Source organism: Lissotriton helveticus, chromosome 5_1 (assembly GCF_964261635.1).
Source record: "Lissotriton helveticus chromosome 5_1, aLisHel1.1, whole genome shotgun sequence".
Classification (NCBI taxonomy): Eukaryota; Metazoa; Chordata; class Amphibia; order Caudata; family Salamandridae; genus Lissotriton; species Lissotriton helveticus.
In genome coordinates, this window is record NC_136065.1 from 1,090,977,076 (window position 1) to 1,090,996,178 (window position 19,103).

Sequence of the window (19,103 nt, forward strand, 5' to 3'; positions counted from 1 at the left end):
ATATCTGTTGCCGGCCCTATGTAGCTGCTATGAAAATCATATTTAAAAATCCTCACATACAGCCAGACAGTTCAACCATAGTCTAACCTGAAAGTGCCCGCAGATATTGCTATTTAAAACAGCAATATGTAAAGTAAATTAAAATAACAGTAAATGATTTAAAAGAAAAACAATGCATGATCTCAGAGCATCTTACTTTTGATAAACTTTCCATAATAAATTTGTTGATTAGACATGCAAACGGATTTCAAATTAAAATGTAATCCATATAAACTTCATTAGTATTGGTCTTCCATGAAAAGCCCCTTGTTGCTCTTTCATATTAGGGAAGGGAACAGTTAACAAACTTTAAGGGCCTCATTCTTAAAGCTACATACACGTGTAAATGAGACATATGCCCACAAGTAGTGGCCAAATGTCCCTAGGGGTGACAGTGTTGTGCTCTACAATTGCGGATTGATTGATTAGTTGATTGATTGATCAATAGGAGAGCCAAACATACTTTTTAACTTCAAAAAGTAGGGCTTCAAAATTATAAATGGATTTACTTGCACAGCGGGTTCCGTACCCTGAAAGTCTGCGAACAAAATAAACTAATTACGCTGGTGAGAATTCACAAACCATCTTTCAATTTCTTCCCATCCTGGAGTTTGCTGGAGATGCATTCCGGTCTAGGGCATGAGTAAATATCACTTTACACTGTTTGAAATAAAGGAAACACAACCCACCCCTCAAAAGCTGGTGGGTGAGCCTGGAAGATTACCCCAGATAGAAAATTAGTTTCCCCAAGCTGGGGAAAAAAAGATAAAATTAGCAAATTCATTTAATTTTTATTGTGCGTAATAGAACATACGCATGTATATTCTTAGATGCCAAAAATGAATTCTCAAATGTTTTGCAGGAGGGCTTGGTAAAGCTCCAACTTGAGCAGGTTTCCACCTGTTACCAAGAACAGATTTGTGGATTCCTCAAAAGAGTAAATCAACATCCACACCAGGCCCTAAGCCTCCACATTCAGATCTACTCATTTCTGAGGCACTAATAGTAGTAAAGGTCTGAAAATTCAACTCGTACCATAGTCAGTCACTGTTTTATATTAAATCAAATAAGAAATAGCGACATGTGCCCCAGCCTCGAAATTAAAGTAAGTAAAACTATATGCACTCATAAAAGCTATACGGCTGTTCACTATTCAGCTCCTCCCGCAAAGCTTAAAAAAAGATAAAAACATATGGCAAACTGCAGGGCCTACAAGATGTAGGCAACATTGGTTGCGGGCCCACTCCAGGGCTTTAAAAGTGGTAATTATTCCGGTTATACTTTGGAGGCAAGATATAGGTGTTCGCCTTAGCTGCAAAATTAATATTCATGGCTACTGGGATGTTTCCAAAGAATCAAATGTTTGCTGAAGATCCCGTCGAAAATAGTTCTTCTGGGCATCGACAGAAACATAAGCACTTCTTTTTTTTTCTAAAACTAACATTTGAAGGCCAGCCTATTTTATTTAACTTAAAAAACATGGATCTTTGCCCCACTTCATTCAAGAGACTAAGCCATAAAAAGTTGTTACTTTCCAGTGTATTGATTTACACCTTAGCAAAGTGCACATTTAAGATTGTTTCGTCATTTTTAAAAGCATTAGCTGTACACTACAGAAAGTAATTAATTTTAATAATTGCCAAGAGTATGCCTGTTCATTCCTCAGGTGCAGGTTTCAGGTAAATGTAAAATTTCACATTTACTTTAACTGTTTTCTTCTCAAGGATTAGAATTGTTCAAGTGAGTGGCGCGACCAGCGCTGATCACAGGGTACAGGGATTTGCTCTACAAGTATGGGATTATTCTAGGCCTTAACGAAAAAAAGTTTTCAGAAACAAATGATAATAACACCTAGTCAGCAAATGTAAACCAACAAGAAATTGAAATAAATATTTATGCATCAATATTTTTTATTAGGGGAAGGAAATGTGAGCCAAAGGCTGAGGGTGCTGGGCAAAACACAAATTAAGCAATAATAACAAAAATAAATGATAACCACCGTTCCATTCCAACTGGTGGTCCTTCTCCCGGACAGGATTTCACTGCCTCACCTTGGTTGAGGAGAATTTAATTTTCAATGGCCATTGTACGCTTAGCCGAGGTTCAAGTGGTTAGCCAAGTGGTGAGGCCACATTATGGGAAATACATACACCAGAGACCTAAAATCCCCTTTTACAAAAAAGTATGAAAGTGCTTTTTGCTGTGTCACTATCTACAGGCTGCTTGGATGATTAGGCTTCTTTATGTTAATGGCTGATTGAATGTCTTACTGAGTTAATTTATATAATTGTATTTGAATGTTTTATATGGTTTTATAGTTTTGTTACTGACTGAAGTGTGACCTGTGTGGAGAGAGTGCTTTAGAACAGGGGATTTTCAGGTTCCTGATATCTTGTAGTCCACCTCAAAACATTGAGACATGTCTACCAGAGGCAGGAAATGAAGGAGATGTGCCATATTTCCCTTTCATCGAAGAAATCCTTTTCAATCAGTTTTCACGGAGTTTTAAATTTGCAACTCAAAAAAAATGTCTGAACAAGTTACAATGTGCTTTCCACCCTTGCATAGCAGAAACTAATATTCATGACATGTTCAAAATAAAAATAGGAGAAGATAATAGGAAAACCTTCTCATCTGTTGCACCTTTCTGAACAAACAACTCAGAGAGGCTGCCTCTCTCCAGCTGTTCAGGAAAAATCTAAAGAATCTCCTCTTTCCCATTTCCCTTCCTCCTGCAGGCGCTGCTCCACACTTCCATTTATCAAGGCCAATGCCTCCTGTATAATACTATAAACAAAAGCAAATCCTCCATGTATAAATAATGTATATATAATTATGTTAAATGTGTATACTTCCAATTTCATGTAAGAGTCTATCCTGGAAATATTCTTAATGTAACTATGCACATTTTCTCTTGTAAATGCCCAGCCAGTAACCACACTGCACCGGTTGTATCCTTAATCCCTGTACATTACACTGCTGCTCTTCAGGCTAGATCTGCTACATAAAAACACACTGACTAAATATTATAAAAATTCTCTACCTGAACTAAATCCTAAGCAGAAACATAAGCATAAGATATTCATCAATATGCCGACAGTTTGGATGTGGATACTTTCCTAACCCTACACGAGTTTAAAGATAAATTGAGCAGTGCCACTGATGAACTTACCACTTCCACAATTGATGTACGTAATATATAAATTATTCCCTAATTTGACACATATCTTAATTGCAATAATTACATGATGAGATCATTATTGCCCAGTGGTGAGGCAGCCTTTGCAACGTATACATTTACTAAAGCCAAAAGATATGCTTACATTGTAAATATGCATCTTAGATGTCCTCTACCCAATAAATTGTATAATATATATTTTGGTATAGAATTTAAATACCACATTATATGCGGTTATACCCAGTCACTTTGTCACAATCTCAATATATTTCTTATTCATGAAGTGTTATGGGCCCAGATGAATTTTTTAAGCAAAATCATTACAAATCACTAAATGTTAGTGATACGATATTGGTGATGTCTATTTACCATGCATTATTTTTTAATGTCATTTTATTTGGGTAATGACTATGCAGAAGTATAGATAATGTGTGATATTTTCTAATCATAAAATTCTTTATATGCGCATTTATAAGTACACCCTATGATTTGTCCTAAAACCTTTCCTCCAATGATTCCAAGTTATTCTGATCATGTAATATGATTGCAGACAAAATCAAATACTCCAGATTGGAAATGTACTCAAGTTTATCATATCATGCATGTTGGGAAGGGGTTACCTTTGTGAAAAGAGGCTTAACATATAAGCCTTTTATTAGCAGAACAATTTAAAGTAATGATTATGCTTGTACAGTACTAATATACATTTGAACAGTAAGGGGACTATTCAGAAAGGCATCTTGGAGTATTTAATCTAGTGTCCATGTAGTACTCTTTTATGTACCATAACATGCCTTTGTTAATTGGTCCCGAAACACTTATGATAGGAAAAAATTTAAATATATAGAAAACATTCATATACAATTCATATATATATATATATAGAAAGACCTATGCCATCTTTGTACTTTTACTAATAGGGAGCTGGACACTGCTGAGTCAGTTCACAGAGGTATGTAAATATACACAAGAGTACTCCGGTAGGACTACTTCCTGTACTCATAAATGCTAATCTGAATCATTCCCCAAGTCTTAATATAATCTATTTTTTCAGGATTATTTATTTATTTATTATTTGTAAAGGAAATAGGTTATTGTGTTTGTTTTTATAGTTTTCCATTAATTTATTCCTTAGTGCATTACTATAGCTGAGTATCCTTCCTCACCATCTTCCTTTTTGAAGAACTTGCCATAATAAATTTTGTTTGATAATAATGCTTGTCAAATACCTTGCACTGTATGGTCAATTCCAATATTAGCTAAACATCACTTGAGTTTCAGAAAATACCAGTTTGCAGTTATCTATATGCCAATATATGCACGTGTTGTACATTTTGATACAGTCAATAACGTAACTGAGAAAATAAAACAAGCACTGGTATAACCAATAGGTCTTGTGTTAGGTACCTTATAAGTGTTTAGCTAGAGCTAGTGGTTTTTGTTAATGTTTCTAAGCAATGTTATAGAGTATATGTTGCTAAGTTGTACTAAAAAAGTTAAAAGCATTTGTGTTACTTTATATATCACCAAGGAGACATTGTGGACAACTGAACAACCTTATTAAAAAAAGATTTTTCATAAAAAATGTTTTTCTACTTGGGCGACCCTTGGTAACATTATCGCCAAAAGAGATATCGCACAGCTCTGGGGTTCCCATAGGTCTCCGACTGTAGCATTGTGGGCGGAGAATATGGACTGGTGCATGTTTCGTGAGAAGACTGTTTATCTGTCGCGTGGAAGGCCCAAGAAGTGGGGTAGAATCTGGTCGCAATGGAACACATATCGTGGCAATATATGTACCCCTCCTCAAGACTTGTTTCCCGATGATGCCTTGTCCCCCTGATTGACATTCCAAATATCAATTACATTGTATTGCTGCTGGTTTCCTCACTGCCCCCTCCCCTCGAAACACTGTGCTGTGTTATGTGTGCTACATTGCTGAAGCGCCGAGTGCATGGACCCACGACTGTATTTCCAATCCATTTTTGCCTTGTGTAACATGTTATTGTTGTTGTTAATTTTCAATAAAAATGTTAAAAATAAAAAATAAAAATGTTTTCTATATTTTATGTCCTTGCAATTGTGGCAACTTTTTTCTGCCTGTTGTAATGCTTATTTACCGAAGTTTGTATTGAGCCGATGGAATGTTTGACCTCATGGTCAGAGGTTCAAAGTCGGCATGGTACACTCAGCCATCTTTTTTAGGTCAATAAATTGAGTACCATTGAGCTAGGTAACAATCAACACTTGGTGTTCAGCGCCAAGATACCCTTGCAGGGCAACTTTAATTTCACAAATACTTATGAGTTGTGATGTTCTAAAGCAGCGCTGTAAGGTAAGTTGTATCAATGAAAGTATTGAAGAAAACAGACCTTCACTTCCAAAGGTGGAAAAACCCACGCCCAGTAATAGATTGTAAAATGTCTTTGTCCTGTGATTAATATTTATTATTTATTTAGAAGTTTTCTATAGCGCTAACAAGACCCGAAGGTAGCAGAGCGCTTTACAGTACAGGGAATGAAAAGGTGAACAACAAGACACGTAACAAATAAAGGCGATCAACGAAAGACAATTTGGAAGGAGGAAAAGTTCGGACAGCAGGACTTCTTGGTAATAGGATACAGAGATACCACATAGTTCTGGGGATGCTTGCTGATCCTAGTTACCCACGACCTAGGGAACGGATAAGGAACAAAGATTTGAGTTGGCTCTTGAATTCCGCATAGAACGGTATGGTTATGATGTGCGGGGGGATGGAGTTCCATATTTTGGGGGCATTTCCTGTGAAGGAGCAGTCCGCAGTTCTCTTCTTTCTGGTTTTTGGTAGGATGAGCAGCAGGGAGTTAGAGCTTCTCAGATTTCTAACTTGGCCTGCTTTTTTGAGCTTGTTTGCCAAGTATTCTGGTTTTCCGGTATGGAGGGCCTTGTGGGTTAGGCATGCCGTTCTGAAGGTACTACGCATTTCCACAGGGAGCCATTCAAGTTCTGTGAGTGCTGGGGAGATGTGTTCAGATTTTTGCATCCTGTGATCATTCTCGCTGCCGCATGAAGTGTTGTTTTTAGTGGGGCCAGGTGCGATTTGGGGATGCCTGTTAGGATTGAGTTCCCATAGTCCAGTCTTGATAGAACTAGAGATTGCATGGCTAGTTTGAGGTCCTTGTTGGGAATGAAAGGTTTGATTTTGTTCAGAAGTCTGAGGTTAAAGAATGCACTTTTTGCCGAGTTCTTAATGTGGTTTGTCAAGGTTAGTTTGGGGTCTAGGGTGAAACCCAGAGATTTTACGGAGTCAGCTAGCGTGAGATTACCTTTAAGAGCATATGCACTTGTGCCCTCTTTGGTTGGCATTCCTATCAAGTGAGCCAATGACTAACATTTCTAGAGGCAGTAAGGTTGTACGGTACGAGCATATGTGCCAATGTAAACGAAAAGTGATACTTTTTTTTTAAGTAGGCTCAATTTCAAGCATGTTCGTTCACGCCAGCTATAGGACAAGCTAAAAACAACTGAATGAAATGCTACTGGGAATACATTTCAATGCTTTGGATTGAATTAAGCAAGTCCATCCAGCTTTTGGGTGACTTAGGCCTGGTTAGGAGTGGAGAGAAGCATGGTCATCAGTGGATTGGATGTTTGCTGTGTGTTGTGCTGTTGAGCTGAATTATGTGGTTTGGTATCAAATTATGTTGTGTGGATTGAAAATTTGTGGAGTTGAATTGTGTGGTGTGGAAACTGTGTGGATAATCAACACTAACTGGTCAAAAGCAGCACACCACAGAACCAACCACGTTCAACAATCACGCAAGATGAACTACCCCCAAACAGCAAGTATTGAAGAACACACACACAAAAGCACAAATACAACAGATACAATTCCACTACCTTAACCCTAGCTCACTGATCTTCACTTTATTGGTGTGTGCACACCAGAAACATGCCGTAACCCTCTGTCCAGGCAGCACACAGTACTACTGCAAAACACATTGCAAACAGCTCAGAGTCATGCCGCACATACAGCTCAAAAAGCAAAAGCACAAAAGGACCAGTAAAATACCATAATCCAATACATTTAATTCTGAATATGAAACCTCTCTCTGCTCACAGTGCTTGAATTGGAAATGTAGAAGTGCAGGCACTCACTATTTAGAGTACCTTTTTGCTCCTGAGAAGTGCCAGTACGCTCCCGTTAAATGTATTGCAACAGTACTATTCCTTTCAAATTAAAGAAGTGCGGGTACTCAGTACCGGACAGTACCTGCACATTTAAAACACTGCCTGCTTCTGACCCACAAAGTTCCTCTTTGCAGTTTCAAATGTTAGTAAGTGTGTGGAACAGCACCCAATGGATCACCTTGGAGCTGGTTTCAGCTGAGAACATGACGTAAGTCAAATTGCTTTCAAATACTGGATAAGGCTTTCCAGTGGAATTGCCAAAAAATACATTTTGAAACTGTAAGCCTGGGTTTCACTTTCGATTTCGCTAAAGCAAACCATACTTTAGATAACGTGTTGGTAAGGTTTTGGTTTCTCTTGGGCTCCTCCCTTGGGGCAGCAGCACAGCCACATTTAAATCTTTCTTCCATTAGCGCTTGGGAACAGTTTCAGAGGACTAAGTATGTGACGCTGCAACAAACAGTGAACCAATAGAAGACAAAGAGAGATAGAAAAGGGAGACGCCTGTAGATGGAGAGGCACCAAGAGGAGGCGAGAGAGATACATTGAAAGAGTGACAAATAGAGAGAAGGGAAGGCAGGCACAGAAAATGTGAAAGACGTGAACAAAGAGGCTTAAAAAATAGGTACAGAGAGAGAGAGAGGCACGCATAGAGACAGCAAGTGATGGTCAGAGAGAGAGTTCATGATGAGTGAGAGGAAGACAAAGAGACAGTGTAGATAGAGAAATCATTGAACTAGAGAAAGATACCGAGATGAAGGGGGAGAAAAGTTAGACATGGAGTGAGAGAAAGAGAAAGAGTGGGGGTCTGCATTGAGGCATGTGTCACACAATATCGGCTCTGTTCACTAGTAAGGAGCTGAACTCACGCGATGGGAGATAACGTGCACTAGAAACCCCTATGCAGAACGTGTTTCCAGATCATGTGTTGAGGCTATGTTAAGAACCACCGATGACCATGAGGGTTTTGCAACCTCTCCAGGACGTCAGCAACAGTCTCAAGCATTTTCTGTGGGGGGTTTTGGGTGGTGGTGCTTATACCTCAGAGTAATGGTCTCAGGGTCCTCCCACACGATGAAATCTATCTCAAAAGTGGCTGGTGTGCACAATCGGATACTCAAGACCAAGTGGATACTTTCCAAACCTCAGAGTGTAGAATATGCTATTAAAAGCCTAGAGTCCAACAACATTATCTGGAGCAAGAGAGATCAAAGGGAAAAGTTACCTCACCTTTAAGAAAAAGGAAAACGGGCCAGGAATTTGCGGGGAAATGAAGATGAGAAGTTAGAAGATTAATTAAAGTAGAAGAGATACAGTAGAGTTAGGAGGGCTGGATGGAAATCAAGAAATGAAAGAAGGGAAAAAGGAATGAGAGATGGTAGGGGAGAAAAAAAGTAAAGGTAGGAAGGGGAAAAAAGGAGAAAGCTGTGAAAAGTGTGAGGAGAGATGAGGAGAAAGAGGAAAATTAATAAAATGGGACAAGTAATGAAATGTGGAAGGAAGGAATGTTGCGAAGGTGAGAGAAGATGAGGGGGTATTAAAACAGAGAGAAGTGAAAAGGAGGAGGCAGGAGAGGGATAACAGAATGAAGAGAAAGGAGAACTGTGAGAGAAAGGGGAAGAAACTGAAAGAGAGGGAGAAGAAGAGGAGAGTGAGAGAAAGACAGGTGAGAAGTCATTACGAAGGTAGAGAAGAATTATGGATCATGGGATGAGCCCTCTCTCCCCTTTTCCCTTCACATAGGCACCGACAGCTGTGGGGTTTGTATTCAATTTGTTTTAATTGCTGCATTTGTTTATTTGTGACAATATCCATTGTGCTAAATGCCAAACAGCAGTGGAAAGACAGAAACGGAGGAAGACCACCACACGCAGAGGCATCGATACAGCCACCTGCAGAGACTCAGAGAGCGACAGCCACATAGCAAAAGACAGCCACAAAGAAAACAAACTGCTGTGAATTAGAGCAGCCAGCCAACTTTCTTCAGACTCAGTTGGCAGGTACCATTGTGGGGCTTGAAGCGCTTTAGCAATTGCATTTTTTTATTTAAACCAAAAAGACACTTAGTGGTCAGCACACAGAGGGAGCAGGAGTGAAACGCAGTAGATATAGGAATAATGAGTACACCTTTTACCCTTGAGTAGCAAGTTATATAGGCAAGTGCTCAGCGCCCTTATGAATGCTGCGATACAAGAGCCACAACTAATACGGGGAAGCATACTCCAAGTTTTATAGAGCACTACAAAGCAAGAGCGCTGCAACTACCAACGGTTGCATATAAACAAAGATATTGTTATAATACAAAAGCAAACATGGTTATACCATAAAACACATGAGGTTAACATCCCTCTTTAAAAAATCATGAGTACTTAAAACATGAAAAAATGTAAAACGCTCCTTCCACTGGACAGTTCTCTAGAAAGAATTTAGTGGACTCCTCTACCTCTTGCCACCAGTCCAGTAGCCCCAAGTGGAGTGGTGTGGCTCACTGGTTAGAGGCGGCAGACCCGGAAGCAGAGAACGGCCCGGGACCAGGGTTCAATTCCCGACGCGGCAGGGTCGTGGACCAGGGTCAGCGGACTTGATAATTCTCGCCTCGGTGCCTACTCTAACCAGGGATCACACTCGGCAACTCTGGGCATTAGCTTGCCTCATCTCTACAACGGCCCCCCACATTCGCAGGGGATGCCTGGTTTCACCTTGGAGATCCCCAGTAGGGACCATCTCACAGGAATAGCCAGGACGGGTTCCCCAGCGGTCTACAGAGCCACGACGCCTCAGGGCAGCAGTGCGCTTTACAAGACACATACAACAGTCACACACAAACAAGTGCTCTGCAATAAAACATTGCATTGCAGCACAACACTGCTCTTTAACAGCACTAAGCACTTCTTTCATTTTAGGTAGGTGTGGTCTGCCTTCAGCTGACGATGCGACTGTCAGCCCAAAGGCGGAAGGATTTGTGGTGCATAAGTCACAGCTCCGCCTTTCATCCTGTACACCTCAAACACACTAGCTAACAACTATTTCCATGGTGTACATTTTTTATGAACAACTTGCAAAATAAAGGCCTGATCATACAGAATTTGCTCCATCACTAAGCTGATATAAATCCTTACTGCGGCTGAATATATTTCACTTGAAGGAAGAGCAGGATATCGGCTGGAAATCAGCTGGGGGAGAAGTCCTTGGTTGAGGTAAAAATATATTGGGCCGCCAGCCTTTCTATTTTTAACACTTCATGAAAAATGATACGTGGGGGGCGTGGAGCGGGCGCCATGCTGATAAAAGAAAGACCCGCGGCCTGAAGCAGGCTACTCATTGTAAGAAAAGGAGCAGTGCAGCAACAGAGAACAAATGGGGGCTCGGTGAAACAAGCAGAGACAAACCCTCATGTCGTCGCTTTCCCTGTGCTGCCCGATCTTTCTCCCCTATGAAAGGCAGATGCGGTGGTATTCCCTGAGGCTGCTCTTTGCAGTGGCAAAGAGGAATGTAAACTAAGCAGACATGCCCCTCCCCCCAGCACCAGTGAGGAAAGACGACCTGAAGCGAGCGCCCCGGGAGTATGCACCGGGTTGATAAAATAAAAGCTGCATGGGGTCTGAAATCATATAAATAAACAAAGTTTGAGCAATTCAAACGCGATACACACGCTTCTGTCTCTTAATTTAAAAAAAAACGATTTTAAAAAGGGCTCACATTAGAGCTATGTCTTTAGGCTTCCACGAGCAGGAAGCTAATAAAATAACACATTAAATCAATGCAGTGACAAGATTTACATGCCTGTTTTCAGTCACTCTGCAAATCGAAAGACATGGGGAGGAGCAGAGCGACCGCAGGCCAACAAAAAAAAAGAGTGCTCTCAAAGTATCCTAAATAACCTGAAGAGTAAGAGCACATATAACAGGGGGAGTCCTCATGGGAGGACACAAAAGACCAAAAGGAGGGACTACTAAGTGTATTTACCAAACAAAAGCCTGCATTTACAAAGGACAGTAAGCGTAACCAATGAAAAAGATGGGAGGTGCTTGAAGACCATACTTTAGATACAGCATGCCTCAAAGAGAATGTGCGCATGCGCTGCCTAGGCGAGACCTAGAAGGGAAAGGTAGCCTCATTGTGAAGAACATAAGTCATGAGATTTTAGCAGCAGAGCTAGTATTTCACTTTCCCTTAGTTCATATGTAACAAACCAGGTTGGTATTTTCTAAAAAAGCAACATCTACTTGTGTTATGGAACATATGTGAGAACCCAGTAAATCCTAAGGCAATCATAGGCAATCACTGAAAATGTCTACAACCCAGGTTGTTTAAACAGAACTAAGGAAAACTCGGCCTACCTCATCTCATTTGGTGACTTAGTAAAGTGATTTCCTACACAGATGTAAATGTCTTACAAGGTGATCTGCAAAATGTAATTTCTGCTGGCAAATATGTGCAGTTTGTACATTTTGCAAAACTTCATCAGCAGGCGAAGTTTCCTACAAAACAATGTATGTGGTAGGGCCTTAAAAAAATGTTTTGGGGAGATCTCTCTAACTAAAAGTGGATTTTTCCGAGTTTCTCTCCAGAAAAAACATACTTCCGTTTGGTATTTTTAGCCACATTTTAAAAAAAACATTTTGCCATCTTTGTCAAGTTCACAAATTTGACAAACCTAAAAAAGGGCTGAGACTACAAATTTGGCTACTTATGTCCCACTTCCCTTTGCCAGTCAGACTGAAAGTAGGATTGGTTTGGAATAAAAGATACAATGCTGGACTTTTTAGATATCACAGTATCAATCTCACTGACAAAAATGCTAGGCGGAACTAGTTAGAACACAAAATGCCAAAACGAATTCTGTATGAGGCAAAGAAACAACATTGGTAAAAGAAATGTCATTGAAAGCAGTCAGTTCAAAACTACAGTGACTGAAATCCCTTCTCTTAAAGAAAAATGTGAAAAGGTGTATTAGTGATTGGACCTCGGGTTAAAGTAAGTTACTGGAAAGTATATAGCCAAAATTATCCTTTCCACTCAAAGAAAAAAAGTAAATTTTATTATTTTTTTATTTAAAATGTTATGGTGAAATCAATGTGGATGACGTACAAAGCATAACCAGAGGACTTATTAGAGCAACAAAGAAACAATTGGCAAACCATAAGAAAGCATTGGCGTTGGGTAGGAGGACTGTGGGTCTTTGAAGAATTGGAAACAATAGAAATACACTGCATTTGCTGGTGTAGACAGCATATTTAAATATACAAGAGGACATCTCACCGGTTAAATCTATGGAATCATGGAAGATACACAGAAGCAAGAATGAATTCAAGATAAACTAGTTGAATTAATGAGCAAGAACTTTAGAAATACTTAACATAATGAGCGACACAGCATCCAATGGTGGAGTAGGAGTGGGTAAACAATTTTAGTCTCAAGAGAAAAAGTAGAATGCTTAGCACATTTAGCAAGGGCATTTTGAGCAACTTAAAGACTCACCAGCAAGTGTGTAATCCATATCAAAACCAAAACATTTGATTTTTTCCATGGCTAAACTTCTGTTGACGAATACCCTACAGAAGGAAAGAACATATAATCAGCCTGAAGAACATTATAATAAAAAAAACATAAAGGGCTACATCTTATGTACAACAAAGGAACATTTCATTTGCCTTTGGCAAATCAAGAAAACCTTTAAGACTCTGCATCATTCATCAACATTTCATGGAGCTACAAGGTTTTTCTTCCGTTTTCAGAAGAAAGGTCAGTAAGGAGAAGGAGGAGGCAAATTAAAAGATACTTCATCTTAAAAAATAATCCATAAGAAATTATATATCTATTTCAGCAACTGACAGTGTGGTGCTTAACGGCAAATTAATGTCCAAGGCAAATTCCTAAAATATGCATTGTGTTTAAATAATAATTTAAAAACATTCAATATTCTCCCTATCCTGCATTGTTTTCTGGACGTTTATGCGTCAAATTATCGCCCCTAGAAGGATTTGCCGTCCTTTGCTTCGGCTGGGGCACATTCAATTTAGTTGCATAGGATGCAATTTAGATGCATTTGCTTTTAAATCTGGAGTCTGGAACACCTGCAAGAGAATCTCGCTTCAGTGCCCCATCCTGGCCACAGATTTGTCTTGAGGCAAGTCTTTAGATAGTGTTGCGGCTCGAGAGTTTAGCAGGATGCTCCAAGAAACGTTATTAGTTTATACTTCAGCATTTGTTAAATGTTATCTCCGAAAAATATTAACTTGGCTGGTTTGCCAAGTCTTTTTTAAAAATTACAATAACAAGGTTTGTTGACCAACCTCCAAACATTTTAAATTGTATTATTATTCCATCTGAATTTTCTAGCCATCAATGGTGCGTTGCTATGAACTGAAAAACTGACAGGAACCCATTCACTACACAATAGAGCAGAGATGTGGCCTAATATGAGCGGAGCGAACCTGTGGCGCTGAAAATGGAAGACAACAGGGGATGCAGGAAATACCGTATCGTAGATACCTGGAGGGAGCTCCTGGAGATGCTTGAACGTCCAAACCCGACACCAGGACCTAACGTAAACCCAGAGGGGGCATTAGTAGTGTGATGCCCCCGTTGACAGTGACCTGCACATTGTGCCAATCCATGGTATAATTGTGCTTGTGTGTGAGGTGTTTCGTTTTGGTGAACTAATTGGTATTGTTACAAAGCATACTATGATCTGTGGGGTCTGTCAATCCTGTGATGTGCTGAAATATGCAATGTTCACAACATCTATGACAAGTGCAAAAATTAATAAGGCAGTTGATATCCTGTATTAGAAACCACACTAACATATATGGCATGTCTTGCTTATGAAAATGTATAATAATAAAATCAATAAACAGTCTGGACTGAGATAATAGACTTTAGTGAACCTTCACTGGCACCCCTTGAGCCGTTGGCAGTACTTAGCAAATTGTATCTCTTTATGGTGGGCCATGTTCACTAAACCAAACTCTAGACATAGTTGTGCATGACAGGTGGACATAGGAGAAAAATAATAGTTAGCAGCTCTGCCCATTACTTTCTCAAAGCAATCGTTCAATTTATTCTCAAAGGTGATTGCATCATGATTCAACACAAGGATACATTCAGGAAAGAACATGGTTACAACTAAAGAGGCTGCTGGTCTTTGCAGGTTTTGTTACAGCCTCCTTAATTCATATTGTAGGTAGGTGGCTTTGAGTTCCCGGGCATTTAGCAGGATTTTAAGAACTGCCCATCATTCTTACCACACACCCACTGACTTACAGAAATCAGCCTGATCTATGGTTTTTGATTCCATTTTCCAGGAGCAGGAATGCTTATTTACTGTAGAATAATTATGATGTTCAGGTTGCTCTTTTGATTATATTTGTTTAAAGCATCCAGCAATCACTGTAGCCAATTGTTATTGCATCTAAATGACAGTATCATCAACATACTATGATGGAGGTATAAGCGGAAGGCTCAACTTGGGTGGAAGTGAACGCCTAAACCAGAGGTAATTTAATTGAATGTAAGGGTGATTGAGACACACCCACACTTTTGTCCAGAACTGGTGCTAGATATTTTGGAGACCCTAAACCCATCACCTATTTTAATCCTCGCCCATATACTCCAATGTAGCTACTGAACAGACCTTAATAAGTAACGTGGATACCCCAGTTAATCAATTTCTCACACAGTAAACCTCTGTTTCCACTATCAAAGGCCGACTGTAGTCAAGATAAGCATAAAGGGAATCTCTAATGTTATTTGCCTTTTGTGCAACCATATTTAGTGTCATTATGTTATCAAGTCTCACATCCTTTCCTGAAATCTGAATGAAATGTAGGCAGTATGTTGGCCCCTCAACTCAACAATACAGTTCATTAAGCAAAAATGTAGCGGTTTGCTTCTGCATCAAGGATGGCTACTGTGCAGTAATTTTTACGTTTTTGCCCTACCCCTTTTGCTAAAAATCGAATGATGGCTAGATCCTGTCCAGGAGTCTGGGATTATTTGAAAGTACAGGCAGGTTGAAAAAGGTAGCGTTAATGGGCAAGACCAAAATACCAAATCTGATTTTAAAATGTTGCCTGGACCTGGATCCAAAGGGATGACCTGTTTTCAAATTTCCATTAAAAAAACAATTCGGTGCCCAATGTGATTGTTTCAACAATTTCCCATTGATTACTATTATTGTCTTGGTACAGCTCAGATATTAACATGACCCAGTTATGAACAAAAAATACAATGGACTCAAGTTTAGATTATTGCGTTTGCAAAGTTATAATTAAAGACCAAAACGTATTTGCCTCATGTATCTTGAACTACCTAATTATGTCTTCCAGCCATCTAATCTCAAACTGTGCTTTAGCTTCCCAACATTTTCTTTCTCATACAATCCTCTTTTTATAGTTAGAACAGTTCTCAGGTACTCCTGAGCATTACATCTAGTGAGTGTTCTACACTGTTAGTTGATACTCCATTTTAAGACCATCAGATCATTAGTGTACAAGACAGATATTGTTTGTTGGTTCTGACAGACATAGTTGCAAGGTCCGCTGTCTTGATGGTTGATAGTCAACCATGATAGGAAAAGCCCAAGCCCAAATATCCAGTGAACAATTTATTTGAGAGTAGCCGAAATTCTCGCTCTGAAGAAGAGGATTAAGGTAATTTAGTAATCAGTATGGAGCCTTAATTGGATTTCCCTTTGGCACAGCCCTCCACTGTCCATTGTATTCAGCTAACTCAGTTTAATGCTGTTGTTTCTTTCCATTTCCCCGGTGAATTAAACATGTGGTGCAGTTTAACAGCCCAGCTAAAGAAGATTAATTGCAGCAGATGGAAAACACATGGGGTGACCAAGGTGTGTTATTGTGAATACATCATTAAAGTCACCATTACATTCCTTGGTTGATTTGAATATTGTTACGGGAGGTTCAGGTACATCATTAAAGTCACTGGTAAGTAGAAGACTAGCGTTCAGAGATTTGATTTGCTGATGATTAATCTACTTCAGAAATGTGGACTTTAAATGGGATAGTACTCGACTATCTAGAGCTTGAATGTAGTCAGTTTCAATATTTATTGGATTTTCTGTATAATCTAAACAAACTGCGATTAAGGCAGTTGGAGCACTCGACATTTGGCATTTATGTGAATATTGCATATTTTTCTCATGATGTGAACCAACGTAAATGACCCTCTCCTTTGGACCAGGTCTCGTGGATACTTTTTATACTGTATGCTTGTGCAAAGGATTTGATGTCATACCCAAAAAGCTTTGTGAATTACTGCTAAATTAAAGGACAACACCAAACCTTCATATCTTTGCAAGACTTCTCTATTGACAACCTAATTCTCCAAATAATCTTTCACCCTTTCAACTCAACATCTGAACACCAACACCCTTCTAAACTATTATACACATTTTTAGAAATCTATGTAGACATTCAGACCCCACTTAAAACATACAATACAAAGTCTTCGTCACCTGGGCATTCTTAGACCTCACTACTAATAAATCATCCTCACAGGATGAAAAATTTTGAAGAAAAACAGTACTCCTCATGATACTAAAGTCCCTCCACGCAATACGTAGGCAGCTTATCACATCAGCAAAGCAAAGTATTATACCAACATCATAAATGAAGCCACCAACAGAAGCAAAACATATTTCAAGATAACCTAGCACTGCATCAACCCTGTCCTACACCCACCTTTTCCTCACTTCACAGAAAAGTGCATGTCCATTAACCTCTTCTTCCGAGAAAAAGATAAAGGCAATCCAACAGCAAATAGACAAAAGACTGCTTCACTGCTTCATCTTACACCCACCATTCCTGTAGAATCCTGCATTGGACACCCTACAAAGTTCTATCTCTTGCAGATATCGCTAACATATTCAACTCTGTCAAAGCCCCTTCTTATTAAGATGATGTATTACAAACTCCCTTCATTATAGCTCTCCCCTGGAGACACTCCCTAACCCCAGCTCACCATTATCAATAACACCGTCACTCAAAGCATCTTCTTAGAAGTTTCCAAAACAGGCCATATCCGTCCACTTATAAAGAAACCTACACTAGACCCAAATTACATCACCAACTACCGATCCATTGCGCACCTCCCATTCTGTAATAAGGTCACTGAAAAGAAGTCTATGTTCAACTTCAAGATCACAATGTTGATCATCTCCTACACATCTACCAGTCTGGCTTCAGATCACGCAGCAGCATGAAGACGTCTAAATTGCACATCATAGAAGTTGCCCTCCTAGCGACAGGTGACGATCACCCTTACCTTCTGATAATGTTGGACCTCTCAGCTGCCTACAACATAGTTGAACATCCCACCTTCATATACACGTTGGAGTCTCACCAGCAATGCCTTTCAGTGGTTCTCTTCTTACCTTTCCAACTAACACCCGTTTGTTCACATAGGCGCTTTCAGGTTTTAAAAGACCCCTATCACATGTGAATTCCGCCAGGGTTCAATACTGTCCCCTCTCAATCTCTACATGGAGCCGCTTGGTGCTCTACTCAGAGGTAACAACATCAAGATTCAGGAATATGCCAATGATACACAACTCTACCTGAACGTCTCCTGTGATTCAGACATTCAATGCTTCAAACACTGCCTGTACATCATCCAGACATGGATGCCCAGGGCCTACCTTGAGCTCTGTTGTAAACAAAACGAGGATCTAACTTCAGGGTATTTTTAGGTAGTACTTATTATGATGGTAAGTTCAGGAGTGGAAGTACAGAGAGCCCCACTAGGAGTAGCCTTCCTGCTGCTCAGCCCTTACACCAACTGCCAACCTCAATCATCCAACATTCCACACCCCACTCACACTGGCTGAGCAGCAAGTAGAACACATCTCGCTTCTTTACGGTGAACAAGAACACAATGCAGTGGTCCAAGTAAAAGTATTCATTGGTAAATTATACATGCATGGAAGTAACATGAGGAACCATTGCAAAGACCTGAAGATGACTAAGGGCATACAAGTTAAGATCAAAAGCAAATAAAGCACTGTACAATGGGCATGCAAGTAAACATCAAAATGCAAAGTAGTCACAGAAGATAAAAATTATGGAAAATGACAATGCCCACCCATGTACTCACATTAATGAAAACAACAAACTAGGCAAGATAAAAACAGTCTTTAAAAAAGCAAAAAATACTGCATTTACCCACATCCTCTCGCTTTCCATACAAAACAAACAAACATCTTCTACCATTCCACACAAAACGAAACAATCCCGCATTCTGCTACACCACACATAACCAACCAAACCTCTTATGTTACAAACATACCATCTGGTTAGGCTGAAATTGACATGAACACACAGGGGAGCCGAACCTCAACTGTGCAGTAGAAATCCCCCCACAACAAAACAAGCACACTAACGTAAGACCATGCCGCAACCACACAAAAGTGGAAGGAACGCAAATACAAGTAGGATGGAAAGACAGAAATGGTGTCACACTAGCTGCACATACACCAGGAGCGTCCTGGGTGGCTCAAGGCACGCACATGCAGTACAGGGTAAGGGCTCCTCACCTCGCCACGAACTCCTGATGTCGAGGCTCGCGCTGGAGACACGGCGCACGAGCCGAACAGTTGGAAACAGGTGAGCCTCCAAAAACGTGAAAGTTTTTTCTTTTTTTTAACTTGCCACAAGGGTCACTTGTGAAGTGATCAGTTTCCTACATAGCACCACAC

General features: G+C 39.8%; 1 protein-coding gene across 10 annotated transcripts in view; it reads right to left on the minus strand.

The window, feature by feature from the left end:
* Positions 1-19,103, minus strand: part of NT5C2 (5'-nucleotidase, cytosolic II) — a 509,579-nt gene that overhangs the window by 248,429 nt on the left and 242,047 nt on the right. For all 10 annotated transcript variants that reach the window (XM_078643682.1, XM_078643688.1, XM_078643683.1 and 7 more), the window contains one exon: positions 12,869-12,942. In XM_078643682.1, coding sequence (XP_078499808.1) covers positions 12,869-12,942 — 74 coding nt within the window. The remainder of the gene's footprint in view (positions 1-12,868; positions 12,943-19,103) is intronic.